The sequence below is a fragment of the Rhinolophus sinicus genome, chromosome 2, assembly GCF_057876585.1.
Source record: "Rhinolophus sinicus isolate RSI-liver-muscle chromosome 2, RSI-T2T, whole genome shotgun sequence".
Taxonomy (NCBI): Eukaryota; Metazoa; Chordata; class Mammalia; order Chiroptera; family Rhinolophidae; genus Rhinolophus; species Rhinolophus sinicus.
In genome coordinates this window covers 168,743,607-168,766,330 of record NC_142502.1, presented here as the reverse complement: position 1 = coordinate 168,766,330, position 22,724 = coordinate 168,743,607, and the positions used below count along the sequence as shown (strand labels likewise).

General features: G+C 37.4%; 1 protein-coding gene across 2 annotated transcripts in view; it reads left to right on the top strand.

Annotated features, from left to right (window-relative positions):
* The window catches only part of TTC27 (tetratricopeptide repeat domain 27), a 142,462-nt gene that overhangs the window by 104,370 nt on the left and 15,368 nt on the right, over nucleotides 1–22,724 (top strand). For both annotated transcript variants that reach the window (XM_019741708.3, XM_074331880.2), the window contains 3 exons: nucleotides 5,894–5,992; nucleotides 8,626–8,678; nucleotides 13,042–13,207. In XM_019741708.3, coding sequence (XP_019597267.3) covers nucleotides 5,894–5,992; nucleotides 8,626–8,678; nucleotides 13,042–13,207 — 318 coding nt within the window. The remainder of the gene's footprint in view (nucleotides 1–5,893; nucleotides 5,993–8,625; nucleotides 8,679–13,041; nucleotides 13,208–22,724) is intronic.

Genomic DNA, 22,724 nt, shown 5'->3' with positions numbered 1-22,724 from the left:
CCTGTTTGTCTCTAACAGAGACTGTGTTATGTTAGAAGCAATGGTGGATTTGGTTGAGTCAAGTTAGAAGTTACAGAAAGCCTTGAGTACCAGACTGTCAGGTTTGAACGTTTTTCCTCCTTTAATGAAGAGCCGCTGGAGCTTTCATAAGGAGCAAAGTGAAGTTGTAACGTGGAGGTTTGGGGATGACCCTGCACTTGCCAGTGAGTGAGTCTGTGCGAGACCGGGGACTTTTAGAGAAACTGAGGCAGCCCTTCCCAGCCCACTCTATACATCAGACCAGACTTCCACAATATATTATAATACTGGGAGCTTATACGCTTCCTTGATTTGTAGGGGTTAACTTTCTCTTTCGTTTTAGTGTCTGAAAGAAGAAAATGTTTTTATTTAAAATAGAGTTACAGAGTTTCTGTTGTGAACTTGTGTTAGTTGTGGTAGGAAGACTCAAAGAGATTGGAGCCTACGTTTCAGTGGAGGAGAAGACAGGGTGAACATATGCAAATAATATGTAGGGAAAAAAGAGATTCTTTTTTGTTCTTCCTTTCTCATATTGGTAAGCAATAAAAGATGAAACTCTTAAGGTCTGAAGTGCATAACTGCCAAGCAACACAGGCCCTGGGATCGCATCTGGGCTGTATCTCCGGCTGCGGGGCGTTGGGGAAGGCAAAGCTTTGCCGCTGTGGCCCGGATTCCGAACCCCAGCAATCCCAAGGAATATGACGTAGGTAAATCACTTCATTTTTCTGGGCTCCAGTTTCCTCATTTATAGTGGAGATTATAATCCTATCTCAGGTTCCTGCTGGGAAAATTAGGGCTAATATATGTCAAGTATCTAACATATTTCTTGGCTCATAGTAAGTTCTCAGTCATAGATGTTACTGGTGGTTTTTCCCCTATCCTGCCTGTTGCCGTGTGGTAGTAATGGTGATAGGAAATCATTGTTGCCCCATCATCTGTGGCCTAAAAATAGGGAGATAGATCTAATAGAAGAGTCTCAAATGCAGATAACGCGTAAACACCTATATTACCTCACATTGTGAATTCTCTGCAAAGAGTGGGCAAATATAACAACCATGGTAACCAAATCTAGGAAGGAATAAGAGGAGGGCATTAAACAATGAAATAGTTTGGTAAAAGAAAAAAATGTATATAAAATTTCGTTGATTCTTTAAAGGGAGACATTGAAATAGAGAATGGTGTTCCTTCAGAGAGAGAAGCTGGCGGGTTGACTCGTGTTTCCTTAGGGAAAAGAACTTAGAACTTACTAAATGAGAAGTTTGGTTACTGAAGAGTTGGTGGTATACATTTTTAAAAAATATGAGCACCGCACGCACATCAGTTTTGGAAAAGCTACTATGAAAAAACATTGATGTCACTCTTGGATTTGGCTTGGGTCATTTCCTGTGTCATGAAACCACATTCAACAACTTACCTACATTTGGGGTCATGGGTTTGAGTCAGGGATGGAGAAAGGAGAGAATGAAGCGTGCAGCTGGCCTTGGGATTTGATTAAAATGTGCTGAACCTTATTATATGTGACATCAGAAAAATTCCAACAGTCGATCCTGTAAGGAAAGCTAGCAAAAAGTGTGAAGCTGATTATTCATTTTTCAGAGACCTTGACGGAGGAAGGAAATTTGAGTAGTAGGCTCATAATTTAGAAAAGAAAATTGTAATATATAAGCAAATGGTACCTACTGCAGATGTGCTTTAAATACCCTTGTGAAAATTAACTTTTTAATTGTAAAAGTAATCCATGCCCATTGTCTAGTGGTGCTTAGTTGTCCTTAGCCCTCAGAGTAGCAAACTGTTTAATTTCCATTTTTATTAATGAGATTTAAATAAGTATTGCAGGCACTCTTTTCGTCACACATATTGCACACCAGGAACCAGGAACTGCTGTGTGGCTTTAGGCAAATTACTTCCTCTCTACGCCTCGTTTTTTCTATTGGTCTCTTTTGAATTGATTTCTGAGGCCTCTAATTGAGTTGATTCTTTCCTAGCTCTTCAAACCTGATCATAATACTGTTCTATTTGTATCGTCAGTGTACTTCTTTTGCCACTAGATGGCACTAATGTACCTTTGAACCTTGTCACCTCTGGGTTTTCAGAATCTGGGGTCTGAAGGAGCCTTGGACTTTTTGCTTAATCCAACCCCCATTTGACAGTTGGGGAGCTGAGACTCAGAGGTTAAGTGATATGGCCAACATCATGCAGTTATGCAAAACCTCTTGAATCTAGGCATCTATGTTTCCATTCCAGTGTTTCTCTAGGGGGCTTAATGAGGAAAGTTAAAAGAGAGACCGTGTTATGTTCTCAGCCATTCCTGTTCTTTGTTAATTATTTTAAAAATAATTTAAAACCATTCTTTAAGTATATATATCATCACATTCAAAATAAATAGTTGGCCTGCTTTTGTGTTTCATGTTGTCGCCCTCAGAGAAAAAAGCTAGATTGTTTGCTTGTAAAACTCATTGCCCCACCTGTAACAACTATTCCGCCTTCAGTTTGTACTGGAAATAAGTCCTACAGAAATCTCAATCAACGCCTCTCTATCACATGCTTCTTTCTCCATTGGTGCTCAGTTCCTTTGAGAAGAGGTTTGCCTTTTAGCTCTTCCTTCCAGCTAAACATGGTTACGATTTCTAAGGCGTCTGATTCGTCTGCTTGATCTTTGTGCACTTGCCTAGTCGCAAGAGCCTTTGTGGGGGAACATAGATATGCCCTGGTTCTTAAAAAGTGGATCTTCTGGGTTTTCCCAGCACATGCTCACTGCACTTCCCCCCTTTTTATCGGCGAGGAGGATGGTACTGCCATTAATGACGGCTGTGAAGGCAGAAGGGCATAGAGGGACGTAGTGTGGCCCCGCGAGGAACATGTGGGCGCTGAGTCACACTGACTGGTCCAGTCTCTCCTCTCGCTGACTGACTGCCCCATCCTCATCTCTCTAATGAGGGTAATAGTTTCCACCTTGAAAGGCTGCTGTGAGGGATAAGTGAGGTGATGTATGGAAAGCTCTGGTATCAGTGCTTGGCACACATAGTAGGTGCCCATTAAGTGCTACTTATTCTGGTTACTGCTGTATCGGGAGGAACAGGGGCCACTACAGTATATGGAAGGTGGGCACCCACGGGAGGGTCTCAACCGGAGGAGCTAGTTTTTTTCTTTGCTAGAGAAAGAAGGGAGGGATGCAAGGTATGCCAGGGTCTGTGTCAGGGTTTCTGAGGAATTGTGTAGAACTCTGCTGCCCAATATGGTACTGGCCACCTGTGGCAGCTGAGCACTGGAAGAGGGGCTAGTCCAAATTGAGATGTGCTGTAAGTGTAGGGTACATGTCAGATTTCAAAGGTGAAAAAAAAATGTCTATAGTGTGAAAAGTGAATATAATATATCTCAGTATTTTGTGTCTGTTGGTAACATGTTGAAATGATAATACTTTGGATATGTAGAGTCAAAGAAAATACATTACTAAAATGAATTTCACCCGTTTCTTTTTACTTTTTAAATGTAGCTACTAGAAAATGGAACGAGGCTAGCATATTTGTGTCTGATCACATTGGACCAGATGACAGAGCTCTGGGGTACTCAAGTACATATAACTAATTTGGGGACTCATGTGAGAGTTTTTTTTGAGACGTCTTTAGATTTTTTCTTTTATGATGTTGTGTTCTTGAGAGTATGACCATTGTGAATCAAGATGCTAGTCACTATTGGTAATAATTGTTTAAGTGATAGTTTAAAATGAAAAAAGTAAAAGAGGCATGAAATATTCTCCTCGGTTGCCCAAATTCTGAGGCCCTCAATTGAGAAGCAAGGTATGAATGCGTTATTTATGGTTTACTGGGTCAGCCACAAGCAATTAGACGATCCTAGAGTTTGTTTTAAAGCCTTTTCATGATTTCAAAGAACAGGGTGTGTACAAAGTCATCTCCCATCCTAATGATGTTTTCAATACTAGATGAAAATAATAACCTCATATCCAGCTGGTTTTAGAGTGATAAGATAATTGTTAATTTTAGACATTTGTAACCTTTTTCTTTTCAGGTGGATTGAAAAATAGAATTCCTTATTTACATCTTGAACTTACACTCGCTGTTTTTTATAACAACCCGTGAAACGGTTTTGTGAGAAGTGTGTTCTCTGCTGATGCAGAAAGCAAGCAGGGCACATGCATTTTGAGAACTTCCAGGGCAGTTCTCATTGTTCTTGATTTTGTCCCAGAATGAGGTATCCGTTGATCCAAATAAACTTGCTACCGTAATTCATGGGCTATAAGATGCCATCAATTTTAAGAGGCACATTTATTTGAAGTGCCACCTTAATGCTACCAATAAAACTCTGACAAAGCTATTGGTTATTTAGATGCATCTATTTCAGAGATGTTAAATGTTGGGAAAAAAGTGCACCTTCTAACTGATGAAATATAAGACACAGATTTTGAAACTTTCAACTTGGTTGGAAGTTAGAGAGCTTGTGTTATGGTTTTGTCAGTTAGCATCAGACTTTAAGCCCTCTCAGGATATATCCATCATATTTTTAATAAGTGTGGTTTGGTGCGTTGGAGCTCTTTTCATTTGATTCTATAACCAGACAAAAGCAAAGTGTAAGGAGCTAATTTTTAAGTTGCTGGAATTGACTTTCTAACTTTACTGGTACCTCTGCTTCTCCTTCCTCCCAGCAAACTCGCAAACACCACCTTTTCAGCCATTAGCTTTCCCTGTAACAAAATCTGTTCTCCATAAACTCCTGATAGCAGTTATTTATAGCCTCTTGTGAATTTTGAGGCAAAGTGTTATAAACTGCCCAAGGATGTTTGCTTTCTAAGCCTTATCTCTAATTATTGGCAAATATCTTTATCTGCTTAAAGAACTTTCAGCCTCAACTAGCCATATGGAACAAGTTTTAAATTTCAGGGGGAGGAGGGATGTCGGATAGGGGTAGCCTCTATGGAAGGCGGTGGACAGATAACTGAGCACCTCGTTTCCTTGTCCCCCTAAAGTGTTCAACCCCATCTACCTGCTAGCTCACTGCCTGTGTCTGGAACAAAGTTCACTTCATTCTCCTGCTGGCCCTCCCTGCTGACTGTATCTGAAAGGAAAACAAACTTGACTGTAATTGCTGCATTTCTGACTAATTTCATTGAATTTTTATCAGGCTTATCTTTCTTTTGATAGAGGCTATTGAATTTTAAAGAAACCCTGTGAAGTAAAGAATTCTTTTGTACTTTGAATAGCTACTTCCTAATTTACCTGTTTTCTAAATCTCTCTGTTTACTAATCTTATTGACTTAAGTCAGGCTTTCCATTTTGAAGACTATTTGGTAATCCAGATTCGGAGCCTGCTTTTTATAAATTATTTTAAGGCATGCCTAAGCAGATACGTGATAGGGCAGTTGGGCTCTTGGTTACACTACAGAAGTACTTGTGGTCTAACTTGAAGATGAAAGCAGACATTTTTCTTCTCAAGTTTGTGATACACTCATTAGTTGTGAGTCTGCTGATACTTTGATGCTCAGTAAAAATGTTAGATTATTCCCACATTTATAATTATCAAGGCTTATAAACAGAGCTCTCCATTGCATTGATGTTGTTTGGTTAACACAGAGTGGTCTTGTTTAGCAAAAGATGTGCTATGATATTGCACAAGCTTTCAGTGTCACATTAGCTTTGAAAATTATATGGAGAAATGTATTCCCCTTGCTAAATTTCCTCAAGTTAAGCTAATATAAAATGTAAGGCAAATTTAAGCTACTATAAAATGTAAGGCAAGTATTTATTGTATAGCTCTGCAGTCTTTACAGTAGAATGTTTGTTGATAGGATCTTAAATAATTTTCAGATGACATCCTATAAATGTCTCTGTGTGTTTGAATGACTGACTTTTGGTCTTTGCAGCTTGGGGTATGGTTTTCTCTCGGCTGTGCCTATCTGGCCTTGGAAGACTATGGAGGTTCAGCGAAGGCGTTTCAGCGTTGTGTGACCCTAGAACCCGATGTGAGTTGGTCTGGTCTTCTTTACTTATTACAGCTCTTTGATATTTCTCAGTTACTTGAATTGTCCTGTAGTTGAGAACAGCACTTCCTATGGGCGCACTGTTCCAGTGATGCAGGATGAGAAAGTTCTAGAGATCTGCTGTACGACAGTGTACCTCGAGTTAACAATACTGTCTGCACTTAAAAATTCGTAGAGGGTAGATCTCACGTTATGTGTTCTTATCAGAAAATTAAAGTAGAGAGCAAATGGAAAGCAAAATAATTCAATTTTTCAATTTCATGTTTAAAAAAATAAAATTCCTTTTGTTTTGGAGGACCTGACAGAAGGTCATACCTTAAGGTATATGATTTATAAATCTAGAAATAAATTTCTTCTCATAATAGCCAAGTTATTCATGGTTTCATTTAGGAAATAATTTTGATGAACCAGTTTTTTAGTTAAAAACGTACTTCACGGAAATATACCTCACAGTTTCACATATATTTTGTCATTCACTAACGTGTGCGGTCTATGCTAATTACATTATTAGAAAGTTCTTTAGGTTAACAGTCTTTTAATATTTAACAGCTTTACCGATACGGTAAATAATTCACATACCATACAGTTTATTTATTTAATGTGTACAATTCTGTGATTTACAATATATTCAAAATTGTTCAGCCATCACCACAATCAATTTTAGAGCATTTTTATTATCATAAAAGAAAACCTCTTAGCAGTCACTCCCATTTCTCTCAAACACATCCCACCCCCCCACCCCTTAACCTCCAGCCCCAGCCCCAGAATGTACATTCTGTCTCTATAGATTTGCCTGTTCTGGACATTTCATATAAATGGCATCATACACTATATGGTCTTTTGTGACTGCCTTCTTTCACTTAGATTAATGTTTTTATGGTTCATCCATGTCACATGTATCAGTACTTCATTCCTTTTTGTGGCCAAATAATATTCCATTGTATGGGCATATCATATGTTATTTATCTGTTCAGTAGATGGTCATTTGGACTGTTTCCACTTTTTGATTATTAAGAATTATGCTGCTATGAACATTCATTTACACATTTTTGTGTGGACATGTTTCTGTTTCTCTTGGGGATATACCTAGTAGTAGAGTTACTGGGTCATATGTTAGCTCTATATTCAAAACTTTGAGAAACTACCAGACTGTTTTCTAAAGCACCATTTTAGATTCCCACCAGTAATGTGTGAGGCTTCCAATTTCTCAACATCTTTGTCAATACTTTTTATTATCTGTCTTTTTTAGTGTGTGTGTGTGTGTGTGTGTGTGTGTGTGTGTGTATGTATGTATGTATGCATGCTATGTTGTAGAAGGTTTTGTTGTCTTCTCTTGGAAGATAGAGTTTTGTTTTGGCATTTGGTTAGCTTTGGTAGGGCGGGTCTGTAGTTGTCCTTATTCTAGGGTCGCAATCACTCATCTCTTAAGGCATAACCTTTTGGGAGCATAACTTAATGCCATGTGTGATCAATAAGAATTCTCCACTCTGGTTGGTTGGAACTTGAATAACTGCTAGCACTGTGTGTGACCTCCAGAATCTCCATTCAGCTTATAGCTCCCTGTTGTTGTTCTCTGTCTGGCCTCAGGAAGTTTTGCCCTGCACAAGTACAGCTTAGTATTCAGCCAAGGACTCAAGGAGATGCTTATTGACTTCTGGAGTTCATTCTCTGCATAGATCTCTCTTCCCGAGCATTATGCCCTGAAAACTCCAGCCACCTGAGCTCATAGATCCTCTTCTTCATCTCAGCAGGACTTGCTGTGCTTTGTTTGGTTTCTGCCTCTCTGTGCTTCAGCCCTGAAAGTGCCTCTAGCTAGAAGCCTAGGTGGATTGTTAGACACCCCAGTTGTTTACCCTGTCTCAGGGATCACAGGCCTGTGTTGCCTGTTGCCCAACTTCCCCAAAACAGTTGTTTTCTAAGTTTTGTCCAGTTTGTAGCTTTTTATGGCAATAAGGCTAATCTGGTACTAACTGTGTTATGTCTGCAAGCAGAGCTCCATTACCACTTAATTTTTAAATTGTATGTATGGAACTTGAGAACCATATACTCTTATTTTATAAAAAGCAGAACATAATTCATATCCTTCTTGTTAGAAGCAACATTTACATAAAAGCTTTAATTTATTTTTGTCATTGTATAGAGGAATAGATAAAGAAATATGTTTGATTGATAAAATACTTAGGAATAACACTGGAGAACACATATTCCTTTGTTCTTCAATATGATGGCGGAAGGTGGTAAAATAGCAAAGACTTTTAAGATAGGAAAAACAAAACTCTCCATTGTCTTGGATTTGTAATAAATCTATGTGTTGTGTAAATTATGTTGTAAATTGTCCAACTATTTTGTAAACCTAAATTTGGAAATAAAATCGTAACTAAATTCCAAATTACTACTTTAATAATTAAATCTATTTGTTAACTATTTTTGTGACCTTTTTCATTCTAAATTATAAAAGTTATGTTTAATTTATTTAATTTTCTCATACACCTTTAAACATATTGAAAATTGTGATTATAAAGAGCGCATCTTGGACTAGGAAATTATATTTTTGGTTGTGGCAATTATTTTACTTAAATGAGAATAGTTTATAACTAGGTTCTCTGTCGTTTCAGAATGCTGAAGCTTGGAACAATTTATCAACTTCCTATATCCGATTAAAACAAAAGTAAGTGCATCAGACAAAGAGGAAGAACTTGGCTTCCAAAATAAATGAATGAGATTTTCTTCAACTCCACTGAACACTGAAACATTGTATCTTACTCTTTATCTTTTTCCCTTTGTTCACCCATATCTTTGAGTTAGAATGACGTAATGTGGCCACTTGAGTTCTAAATGTAGTTTATTGCTTGAAAACATTTAATATGTAATAAGATAAGAAATATTATTTGAAATCTTTATTTGCTACTGAAATTTTGCATCCTAAATTTCATTACATGTTGAAAGCAAGTATGCCTTTTAGTTGGTCAACTCAACTAACTAATAGATTCTTATTGATTGCGTGTTGTGTACTAGACATTACTGAGAAATACAGAAGACAATGTCTTAGGGCGTGTATGTTTAAAAATAAAATATTATGCCGTATTATTTAAAAAGTTGATTAGTAGTATAAGTAGTATGTGTAAATATTAAGTGAGAAATACAGAGGGCTATAGTAATAGTAGGTGATGTTTGTAGGACCCTTATTCTGTGCCAGACACTCATGTAGTCCCGTGAGGATCTCAGAAGAGAGAAGGTCTGTGATCCTTGTTCAGAAATGGTTCTGAGAGAATGTTGGACTCAAGTGAAAATTTGAAGAATGGATAGAGGGACAGAGCCTTTCAGACAAGGGGAATTTGACCAAATGTAGAGTGACAGGAGTGAACACAGCACTTGAGGAGACAGGAAGTAAAAGAGTCCAGCCATAAACTATAGTGAAATCTATAGTGAGAGATAAGGTTGGAAAGGTAGGTTGAGATCAAATCGCAGTGTGTTCCGATTATCTGACTAACAAGTTGAGACTATTCTGTTGACAATAGGAAGCCAGAGATCTCAGTGGGGGTAATTTCATGAAAAAAGAAGCTTTTTAGGAAGATTTATCTGGTGGCAGTGTGCGAGACAGACTAGAGAGGAAACTGGGGGGCTGAGAAACCAGTTAAAAGGCAGCTGTTGTAACAATCCAGGCAGGAGATAAGTAGACTGGAAAAAGAAGGGACAGATGCCAGTTTATAAAGGGTACATCCAACTGGGCTTATTGACTGGCTACAGAAAATGAAGGAAAGGGAAGAGACAAGGATAGCTGTTGCCAGAGTTTTAATAAATGAATTAAAGGATGGATATATTTCCGTTTTTATTTGGCCTTATTTTCAAACTTAATTTTTCTTTGTGGATCCACACGATATTTCTGAAGATATCATTCAATCTACATTCTGTTGAGATCATGAAATGCTTCCTCTGCTCTTGAATGACTATATAAATAAAGTACTGTTTATTCTACCATTCTCTTCAGAAAATAATATTATGTTCTTGATTGCAACTGATTGTGTTGAAACTCACTAGAGAACCTATTGATTGAAAGCAAGGGCACGGGAAATCCCTGTGATAGTTGTAGAATGATCTCAGTGGGTTTTTCCGGTAACCCTGATAACTTTGTATGTAGTGAATCTCCTGATATTCTGCTTTGTCTTCCAGCCCAGTAATCCTGAGAATTCTGCTTTCTCTCATAGGGGTTCTTGCATACCATTCCTCAGCTTCTTTTTGATACTTTCTTGTCTTCCTGCAGCCCCATGCATAGGTTTTTGTATAAAAGTGGGGTTGTAAAGTCAGAGGTAAATTAGTCCTTTTCCTGTATAACTTTCATAGTGCAGTATCACTACCGTTGTGGGTTTAATAAGTGAATTCTGAATTGAAGTTCCTTATAAATGAAGCCCCTTACCAAAAAAGAACTTCATTGCAGAAATTCTGAGGCCAGGAAATTGTGATTAGAGGATGGGAGGACATACAGGAAAAAAGACAATCCTCTGGTGTGGATTGCTGCTTACGGAGTCCATGTCCAGTAGCATAGCTTTACCCCCACATCCCACGTGGGTGGGAGGACTGGAGGTTCATCGCTGCTGGAGGTAGTGCTGTTACGTGGAAGGTGGACGCAGGGAGTGGAGTAGAAAAAGGAAAAAAGAAAAAAAGTCCCATAGAAATAAGTTATAGCTGAATTTGAAGAAGTGGTAGAGTAAGGGTACTTTCTTTTTCAACTGTAGAGGATGGTGGGCTAAGGGAAAATGAATCAGTACATTCCATAACACCTTTAGGTAAATTGTTTAGAGAATACAAAACTAAACTGTAGCGAATTGGCTGTTATGGAAAGACTGAAAGGACCTAATGGTAAGGAAGTTATTTTGATCGATATCATAGATATATTAGAGATTGAGCAAATGATTTGTGTGTTCAGTGACTTGTGGGGAAAGTTACTGATGACAGGGCCACACTTCTTTTCAAATGCTTAAGGGGGCGAGAGAGCAAGGTCCTGGGAAGACCAAAAGAACCCCTGTCATCCCCTCCAAAATTTGCCTTGAGGTCAGCAAGGAGGAATGGTCTGTAAACACTGAGGCTCAGCAGGAAAGGGAAGGTGGCCCTTGTAGTCTTAAAAAAGCAAATCCAAAGTAACCGTTGGAAAGGGAGATTGATAGCATACATTTGAAAAAGGTGACTATAATTGTCCAATAAAACATTTATGATCTATAAGGGAACTGTAGTCTTTGTCCAGCTAACAGAGTAAAGCATTAGGAATCTTTTTGTTTCCTGAGCTGTTCCACTTTTAGAATAGGTGACATGAAGTTCTGTTGATTTCCTCCTCAATAACAAGTTTTAAACAGTCTTTATTTTCTGAAGTGGATTGTGTAAGACAAGATACTGTGATGGTTTTGTACACCTTGCCTGTAAAACTCCCTAGCCTTGTTTTACTTTTTATGGATTCATTTGGCTTTCTATTTCTCTAACTCATTTTGTATAATTTGTTCATGGTGCACTCTTGTGATTTTATTAAAAATTATTAATCTTGTTTGTGCCATATTTTTTTCATTCTGAGTGGAATTAAGTTAGTTTCATTAGTTTTTTTTTTTTCAAAGAGCCAGCTTTTGGTTTTCTTGATCATTTTAATTCTTTAATTATATTTTATCTCTTAACCCTATTCTTTTCTTCTTTCTTAAATTTATTTGGTTTTCTTCTTATACCAAATTAAGTTGAATCTTTTACTTATTTTCCATCTTTTATATTTTATAATCAATGCCTATAAGATCATAAATTTCCCTCTAAATACTGCTTCAGCCATAGCCTACAAATGGTGATATATAGTACTTTGGTTAATTCCTAAATATTTTGTACTTTCTAATATGAATTTCTTTTTCTCTCCACTGTAGTTTTTCTTTTAAGAGTACATTTTTAAGTTTCCAGGCACATGTTTTTAAAACTGTCTGTTTACTATTATTTCTTATTTAAGAAATTACAGTCTAAATATGTATTTTTAATTTTTTAAAAAAAATACAGATAACTCATAATCATTTTTGTTCTCAATAATTATTTAAAGTTACTGACATATTTCATCAATTTCTGTTCTCACCATTGCCATTTCTTGTATTCTTCTGTTTCTCTTTGAATTCCCTTTTATTTTTACAAGAGGGCATCCTATAGTAGTTCTTTCAGTAATTGGTAAATTTTCTTAGTCTTTGCATATCTGAAAATTTTTGATTTTTCATTTACTCTGGAGTGGTAAGTTTAGCTGGTTATAAAATTTTAGGCTGACAGTTATTTTCACTCAGCACTTTAAACGTAGTATTCTGTAGTCTTCTACCATCTTTTGTTTCCAATGAAATATCTGCTATTCTCTAATTATCATTATTTTGTAGGTTGTAGGATTGTCTTTATGTTCTGCAATTTCACACAGTATGTCTAGGTGTTGGTTTATCTTTATTTATAATGCTCAGTATGTAAAATATACTTTTGATCAAAGAATTTAGATCTTTGTTCAGTTCTGAAAAATGCTCAGCTATTATCTTTTTAAATATAGCGTCCTGCCATTTTCTGCATTTCTTTACTCTGGAGTGTCTATCAAAGTATGTTTGAGCCTTACCTCTCATTCTGTCCTCTGTGTCTTTATTACTTTTTTATTTTTTAATCTAAATTCTGTGTGAATTTCTCACTGTGGTCTTCCAGTTCAGCAGTTCTCTCCTTTAACTGTTTGCAATGTAGTTTTGTCACCTATTGAGGTTTTTTTTGTTTGTTTGTTTTAATGTCTCTTTCAATTCCAAAATTTCCTGTTGGTTTTTATTCACATCTCCCTGTTCTTGGTTTATTTCTGCCTGTTTTTGTTTTGTAATTTCCTGCTCCTTTTAAATTTTTTAAAAATTTGTAGGTAGATTTGATGTGGTTTGAGGTCATTTGGGCCTTTAATTCTATTTATTAACATGAATGATTAGGACTGACAGATTTTATACATTTTATACATTTCACTATGGTTTATTTATTCATTATTGTTCTCTTTCAAATTTGACCTTCAATAGAGTAAAAGCTTTTAGAACTTTACAAGAAGCCCTCAAGTGCAACTATGAACACTGGCAGATCTGGGAAAACTACATTCTTACTAGCACGGACGTTGGGGAATTTTCAGAAGCCATTAAAGCTTATCACCGTCTCTTGGACTTACGAGACAAATACAAAGATGTTCAGGTAGGACATTCATATTGTGTTATTATTTCAGTTTGTATTTGGTATTAATACTTGCTTGTATGATATAAATTGTTTCCTTCACGATATACACAGGAAAATTTTGTTAAACACATGTTAATATATAAAAAGAGTTTTTTTCCTGTAGTTGATTATTCTTAGTTACATATTAATTCTGTCATTCCAATATCAAATATGTTTGTGCATATTACTGTGACTCAGAAAAATCTGGTATGGTGGTTTACATATGTACAGTCAGCTTGCAGAAACTAAATAGAATGATGTTCATAGCTGTAGTAAATCCCATACACACTTATTCACTTATTGAACAGCATGTACTTCACTCTTTCAGACTGTTTGAACAACATAGAAATGTTGAAGACTAACATTTTCTTTGTACTATTTAATGATGTGGTCTTCTTCTTGGTTGAGTCTAACACAGTACCAAAAATACTATATCTTTTCAGAAAATATGAGAGACATGAACACACTGTGTTTATCATTCAATAGAATTAAACATACAAGACCTTGTGGGTTTAACGGTGGTTGAGGACAGTGTACAAAGACAGGGTGTGCGAGAGCTTATACGTTACAAAGTCAGGGTGCATGAAAATGTAAGACTTTATTTGCAATTATCACTATATGCTGTTTAAAATGCTGACTTTGGAATTCTGAAAAAACAGAAATAACATCTAATGTGATAATTTTCACTACTCTTATGATTTATTATCTGTTCTCCAGCTATTCCAAAATTTACGTTATCAGGGCCCTGTGTTATAGTCCCAGCCCTTGACCTGTGTGATCTTGCAAATCCAGCCATAGAATTGGCCAGGTTACTTCAATGCTCAGATTCTGGGAGATTCACTTCAAAGATCTGTATCTTCAACTAACACCATATACCTACTTGTAGGAGCTATGTTGACCCCTTCAATTATTTTTCTTTTTCTTATATTTTTTGTACTTTCTAAATATTATACATTGACCATCCATTATAGAAAGAAAGGACTTGAATTATATAATATGAAGATCAATTAAAACGTGAATGAAGGCATAGCAGACTCTTACATCCTAGACAGCATAGGAGCCCCAGCAAATCTATTTGCACAGTCCTCTGGCAGTCTAGCACCTGTCATGTTCCCAGAGCTGGAATTCTCCATTGAGATGGTACTTTCTCTTCTACACTTAGCCCCTTGGCTTAGGGCACTGAGGAGGCTCTGAATAGATCTCAGTATGTTACTGAACCACTGAGGATGGAGCAGAGAGTCCAAAGTGCTTATCTCTCATTTACTTCATCTGTAATTTTAAAAAAAGACCCTTTTTTACTAAGAAAGCATTCTGAAACCTGCTCCTAAAATCTCAGGGAGAATGGAAATAATTTAGATTGGTAATATAATTTTATCTTATACTTGACAGGAACCCAGTGACTGGGTCTAGGCCCCTCTCCTTCTATAAGAGATGGACTTTTGTGGGTTATAGTCCATAATTATCAAAGGGAGGGGACTTTTCTATCTTATCTCTCATTTACTCTCCTCTACTTCCCAAGGCACATAGAGCAAGTCAGAGTGGGGCTTGGTAAAGTAATAATGACTACCATTTAGTGAGGGCTTGCCAGAGGGCTTAGTGAGGGCTTGTTGTGTGCCAGACACTATTCTAAGCACTGGACATGTATTAACTCAATTAATTCTCACCACAGCTCCATGAGATAGATTTGTACTATCATAAGCTGTGTCTCGCCGCAGAATGTATGTATGTATATTCTACCCTTGTTTTAAGGAAATTAATGATATGAAACATGATAACTGCTCAAAGATTATTTCTGAAAAGCTATTACTTCTACATCATAGTTATAAAGTCATCAGGGTATTGCTAATTTTAGTTAACCCAGATGGTATATTGAGTGTTATTAGGTTGGTGCAAAAGTAATTGCGGTTTAAAAGGTTAATGGCAAAAACCGCAATTACTTTTGCATCAACCTAATAACTTGGATGGTATATTAAGTATGCCAAATCGTCTTGCTAACTCATATCTGAGAGGTATGTATTCCAGAAGAAAGGCAAGACAAAATGAAATAGTGGCTTTACTGAAGATGATGATTTTTAAAATAGGTTCAGCTTTGATCATTCCTATCTCCTGCAATTACAATAGCTAGAAATAGATTGGAGCATTTTACTTAAGATTTTCCTTTGTTCTTACCACTGCCCCACAACCCCCAGCTTAGGTGTCTCATTCTTTCTCAGGATGAAAAAAATTCTTGCAAATGTTTAGAATAATACTGTTGTATATGAGTATCTGTACATGGATGGGGAGAAAGGTGACATTTAGAATAATATATTGGTAGTCACAGTGACAGGTACCAAGGAGATAACTCCAGCAAAAATAAGCTGAGTATAATTAGTTGATTCTAAAGGTAAAACTTTCAGTTGTTGATTTGGCATGTTGTATACCAAATCAAATACATTGGAATTATAAGAACACATGCCTAGAAATCTTTTAGGAGCCTTGTCTAAGAAAGAATAAAGGAACTCAAATAATGATTTTTATTCTGAGGAATTCTGGGCAATTCTCAGTTAATATAATTCATTTTCACATAACAACATATTTTAGTTTTTAATGATGGACTGAAAAGGAAGCAAAGCTTAATGAATGTAAAGAATGAGCCTATAGCACAAAATTACATTTTTTTCAATTTATCCAGCCTCAGTTCTTAGAGATGCATTTTGAACATATTGTAAAAAGAAAAAAAAAGTCCTAAATCATTCTGAACGTAAGTGAAAATTTAATTGTTTCCTAGAGAAAATTATTAGGATTTATTTTCATTTCATGGCCAGCTAATATTTAATCTCTTTTTTCCTCTAATTCTTTCTTTGTTCCTCAAATTCAGACTATGAAACAAACCTTTAGTACAACAATATTCATTTGAGCATGAATATTTTGATGTGTTTAACAGTTTCTATAAAAGTTAACATTTTTATTTTATAGTTTTTTTCATTTTTTCAACTTTAGTATTTTTAGAAACAATCAAGTGTGGCATTTGGAATCTTGAGACATCCTCCTGCAGTTCCTGAAAGAAGCAGCAAGAACTGTTCCTGTTATGAGAAATAGTGCTTAGAAAGAAAGCACTCTGGGAAACATGATGTGCTGTGAAAATGTCCGATATTATGGCTATTAGCTTAATGTCCTTATATTTGGTTTTGGGCAAATACTACTGAGAACTTAATGACTAGATAACCAGAGACTTGCTCAGGTCAAATTACCACCTTTATAATAGAGAACTTCCCTGTATTCAGATGGTGAAAGAGCCACAATAAGATAATTTCCAGTTTATTCGAGGTCCTCTTAATAGCTCTCTTTAGATGTGTCATAGAATGATGATGGCAATGCTTAATCTCTGGCAGGTGTGGTAGAATCGCTCCGTAGTGGTTAAATCATCATTGGAAGAAAGTCTTGATGGCTGGTGATGGGCTCAATCATATTTAGCTTCATTGCATACTTCTGTTTGTCATCATGCTTTATTACAAGTAGTCGCTGTGGACTGAGACAATTGATAGATTGTCTGGAATATTTTTATCTTGCCTAAAAAAAAATGAACTTAATTTGACTCTATAAGTTCGGCAACAGGTGTCTTTCCAAAAAACTCTGATATCCTTATGTTTGACGCTATCTGACCCCATTCTATTTTAGTTCGCTTTAAAATTCTTTTTTTATTTATTTTTTCTACTTTACAGATGTGATTATTGTCATTTTAATTTTTTCTGGTCTGTGTATGTTTGTGTGTATACATATTCACTCGTTTTAATGCAGACATGGTAAATTAGTTACAAATTATTGTTTTTCTTTTCACTATTTGTAATTGGAGAATGAGTGGATATACTACCTTGTTCGTTTCCTGTCTTTTCTCTCTGTCTTAATTTTGATGAATGCATAGATTCCTATAACTCAGGGATGATTTTCTATAATAGTACATATTTATATTCATGTGTGGATTATACATACTTTTATTAATGTACCATAAAAGTAATTTTCATATTCCTTCAGAATTAGTCCCTGTTCAATTTTCCAGGTTTCTGCTATTGTGATTAATGCCATGAATATCCTTGTAGACAAATCCTTGCATATATTCATGCTTCTTTCTTTATGGTAAATTCTAATGTTGATTTTTTTCATTTCTTTTTCTTTTCTTCAAGCCAAACTGTATCCAAGTTTATTAAAGATACTTTTCATAAACAGCTATGGTATTTCAGGCAGGACATGGGCAGACAGTTATTAACAGTATACAACAACTTTCAAACTCCCTTCTTCAGTGGACTACCAAAATCAGAAATCCATCATGAAACCCAATGAAATCTTCATCTGATGCTCTAAACAGGGAAAATTTAGAGTGAGCATGTCACATTCAGCGTGTTGTTTAACAACTTTTTACAAGCTGACCCTAACTTTCAGGAAGTGAAATGAAAATGGCAGAATTGTCAGTCTGTAGATCCACAATCTAAAAAAGGAACTGCTGCTCTTTTGAGGGATGCCATCTCAGTGGTGACACTAGAAAGTCCACCTTGCCTTACATACTGGTAACCAAGTTTTTGGGGTCAGGTCCTAATAGTTCCCTGGGTTTAAGAAAATCAAGTCTATGTATAAGTAGAAAAGGACATAAAAACAAATTTTAGGTTTTCCACACCACAAGGAGTTTGTGCCAAGGTGGCTGATGTGTGTCAACATCAAGGGATCCCTCCTCCCAGGAACCAAGAAGTCCTCAAAACTAGAAGGGAAGGGTGTTTTCCCCCACGTCAATCCAGCTTTGGAGACATTTTGTTAGTAATATATGTCCTTCCCCCCAAAACACAACGAAGTAGCCTGTGTGTTAACAACATAGCTTTTAAAAAAAGTAACAAAAATTCTGTGTTCTTATAAAACTTGAAAAAAATAGTATTTCACATTGTACAGTCACCAGAAGTACACAGTTATCAAAAATGCACACACTTCACTTGGCCACTTCTAACACTTTCCTCCTTTGATAACTTGGCATTTTGGAAAAGCATTTTGGAAAAAGAATTAAAATGTTGCATTATTATACCACATTTACTGTTTATAAGCAGAAGAGGAGGGGGATTAACATATACTGAGTACTTACTATGTTCCTAGAACTTAGCATTTATAACCCTTTACAGGGCATACAGTATTTGACGAGGAATACTGAATAGTCCCCATTTTACACTAGATGACTGTAAGACCCAGGAAGTTTATGTAACTTGACCAGTCATATAGCTGGTAGGAATCGAAGGCAGTAATCACATTTCGGCTTGCCTGTTTTCGTCTTTGTGTTGACTGGAAGTCTGTGGGAAGATACGTGTTAAAAAGCACATTTTCCCATCATATTACTGTGCATGTGAGCGATAGCTATTAAAGGTTTAGTTTCCAAATTGGTGTATAGCTTACACATTATAAAATGCACAGGTTTAAGTGTAAGTTTGAAGTGTTTTGATCATTACATATTCTTATATAACCACTTCCCAGAATAGATATGGAACATTTTCATCTACACAGAACATTCTCTTGTGCCCCTTTCCAGTCATTCGAACCACCACCCTTCCCCACTCAATCAGGCAGCTACTTTCTGATTTTTGTCACCACAGTTCAATTTTGCTATATATTCTTTTATGTTGATGTTGTTCTCTGCGTGGATTTCTCTTTGGGGTTTTCTTGGGGGAAGGAGGCAGGTGGTGTTGATGTGCAGTGGGGCAGCTCTCCACCCAAACTGGGAATCTGGAACAAATGGTGGCTCAGTGTTCCCTGAAAGAAAAGAGGGGAGGGGATGGGTGTGTTTTATCCAGGTTACATCTCTGTAAAGTAGGAAGTATTTCTGTTTACTGCTGAAGTATCTGAGGCTCAGCAAGATGAACTAAAAAGGCCGATGTTTCACAGCTAGGAAGTAGGAAAGCCAAGACTTAAAGTCTGGAGTTTGGCCTATTTACCCTAAAGCCTCTGTATTCCTTTTCCATACTCTTAGCACTTTTTTTTTTTTTCTGAAGAAGTGAAAAAGAAAATGCTAAACTGCCTACCTCACCGATCAACGAGGTTCGGGGAAGCCAAGGGTCAGGGTTATCAGAACAGGAAACAGCAAGTCCTTTGGAGAATCCAAGTAGAGCAGGGTGTTAGCCAAGCCGGGGAGGCGGAAATGGCTTCATTCTTGGCCTGGAGCCCTCTGGGAAATTTTTGTAACGGGACGTAGGGCAATCCTATTCTCTCCTGGTTTGGAGACCTCCAGCATTCAAAGGGTCAACGCCTTGTGCTTTCAGCCAAGATTTTGGTGAGACTTCAAGGTCTGTGTTGCGGGGAGAGGATAGCTGTACTTCTCTCTTTGGGGAGATTCTTCAGCATTTACATTAGAACTACTGCTCCTTCATGTGAGAAAACTTCAGTTGTCTTCAGGGGCTAGTGGTGGTTCCACGCCATCATTCTCTGCTTGCTGCAGCCCCCAAGCACGGTCCATGATGGAGGTGAGATGTAGGCTGAGGATAGAGAATGAAGCAGGTTCCATGTCGCTGAAATGAATTCGAGGGGCAGGTTAGGGATTAGACGTCATTTGTGGAATCAGTGGCATGGCATTGGTGTGAAGGACTGCAGGGCTGTTTCTACTGATGAAAATGAAATCCCTCCAAGCATCCAGGCTCAAAAAACATACTTAGATTATTTTATGATTCACCAAATGAATTCCAAATGGACTAAATATATGCTAAATATTTTTTCATCTTATAGAATAATTAGAAATAGAAGTGGATATGTACCAAATTTCCTGAACTTTGAAACAAGAAAAGAACGCTTAGAGGAATTTTTATGACTTCATTAAAAAAATATGTGACAAAAATATTTGTAACACATAGGAAGATAAAAATATAATAATATCCTTATTATATAAAGAGTTAACATCTGCTAGAAATGAAATGCGACAGAATAAAGGATTCAGAAACAGACTCAAGTAGGTATGAGAATTTAGTACATGATAAAGATGGCATTTTAAATTTGTGGGACAAGAAAAGGATCTTCAATATGTATTGGAATAGTTGGCCAAGCATTTGGGACCAAAAACTGAAGCTCTGCTTTACTCCTTAAACTAAATAAATGCAAATGGATGAAATACTCAAATTGAAATGCCTTGAGAAGCAGGATTCCGTTGTAGGTAAGAGCATAGATTCTAGGCTTAGATAGACCACCTCTGCCAATCACGAGTTGTATGACCTGGGGCAAGTTACCTTAACCACTTTGTGCTTTAGTTTCATGAAATGGGGATGATAATACTACCTGCCTCACAGGATTGTTGTGAGGATTACATGAGATAATGTATGTAAAGGGCGTGGAATAGTACCTGGCACATAATTAGTGCTATTAAAATGTAGCTGCTATCATCGTCATTGTCATCACTAGTGAAAAAGTAAAACCATGAAAGTATGGTAAATATTTTTATAAGCTTGGGAGTGGAGAAAACATTTTTAATCATGACACAAAGCCATACTCCATTAAGGAAAAGATCAAGAGATTTGATATTCAAAACGTCTACACATGAGGAATGAATCACTTCTGACCAGTGTGTGGGGTGCTGGAGGTCACCATCCTTAGTAGGCCCAGGCTGTGATGTGACAGCCATTCATTCAGTGCTTCCTGAACTGAAGCTGGAAGACCATTAGTAGAAGCCAGGCAAGTGCCTTGGGGAGAGTTTATTTCAGTGTTTTCGATGTAGTTTTGGTCTTTCTACTTAGTTTCCTGGGGCTGCTATAACAAATGATCACAAACTGGTATCTTCAAACAATGGAAATTTCCTCTCTCCATTCAGTCTGGAGGCCAGAAGTCCGAAATCAGGGTATTGTCTAGGCCATTGCTGTGGAAGGCTCCAGGGAAGAGTCCTTCCTTGCCTCTTCCAGCTCCCGGTGATTCCTGGCATTCCTTGGCTTGTGGCAGCATCGCTCCCTCTTCACCTGCTTCACCTCCTTTTCTGTGTCTCTGTGTGTCCTTTTCTCTTATTATAAGAACATCAGTCATTGGATTTAGGGCCCACCCTGATCTAGTATGACCTCAATTTAACTAATTATATCTGCAAAGACCCTAGTTCCAAGTAAGATCACATTTTGAGGTTCCATATGGACATGAAATTTTTTTTTTGGGGGGGTACACTATTTGACCCACCACAACTGCCATGCTCCTTTTCCGGGGGAAAGCAGTGGCTTTGAGAATAGTGGGTTCGTAAAGGTAGGGGAGTGGATCCTACCGACACCTCATTTGTAGCTATAGTGGGAGCCGAGGCGACATGCACACAGGTTCACAAAGAGAGGCCGGAGAGACCTTCACAAGTCATATGAAGGTCTTGCCCTTAGCAAACAGCACCAGGGGTTTGAACATCTGGAAGTGATGGAAGAGACAGTGAGAATGGGGAGGAAGTTGATAAAAAATTGATAGAGCTTTTCAAAGAGAGAAACTTACTTAGTCAAATACAGGAGAAGAGACAAAATTAGAACTAGAACCCCAGGCCAGGATGAGCAAGATGGGATTTCTAAGAAGGTTTTATTATTGTGATGTTATCTGAAATACCAAGTAAAAAAGTTGTGTATGTGGATATGTTCATACTCTGGAAAAGAGGGTTCAAAACCACATGGGTGTCCAGAAGCCCAAGAAAATAAACAGGTCAAAGAATTGTTGGAGCAGACTGCTAGGATTAGTTTCCAAATAAAAAAGCAAGTGGCCCTTCCCTTATAATCACCATGGATTAAAATTTACCTCTATAATTTGTGTTACATAACAAATGGGAAAATATCCCCAAATGCATTTATCTATTGCTGTTGTTTTTGAAAGTTCTCAGTGTCTGCAAACTGCCTAAGTAATCTGTGCACACCCATGCCCCTCCCCAGTCAGGCATCACCCCATTTCTCTGCTGCTCTTTAGCACCAGCTCATCAGGAGCAGCACCTTCCCTCATGGTCTCTACTTCCCCTGCTCTGTCCCCTTTGGAGCTTCGCCCTTCAGGCTTTATCTCTACCACTCAATGGTCGGAACCAAACAAACGTGCTCTTGTCGAGGTCTGTGATGTCACCCCCAGGGGAGAGTCCTCAGGCTTCTCAGCCTGTCAGCAGTGTTTCACATAGTGGATCTCTCCTTCCTCTTGAAACACTTTCCTCATGGGGCTTCCAGGATTTCCCAGCTGCGGCTTCCTTGTGTCCTTTGCAGAATTGGCCACCCCTTTCCTTCTGTGTGACAGCAGATGTCAGCCTCGGTCCTCACACTGTTTTTCTTCCCCATATGTACTGCTACCCAGGAGATCTCACCAATCCTTTGGTTTTCCTTCTTCCTGCAGATATGTAGTATGAAAACAAGTTAACAGTTTCCCTCCATCTGACCTTTTCTGTTTCGTAGGCTGTTCAGTTTATTTCATTATGGTTGCACTTCTGTGACTTTGTCCCTGTTGGCTCATGCTCCCGGGGAATATTGGCTCGTCCCCTAATGTGTGCTTCATGGGAAGGGCTGACGCAAAGCCCAGGACC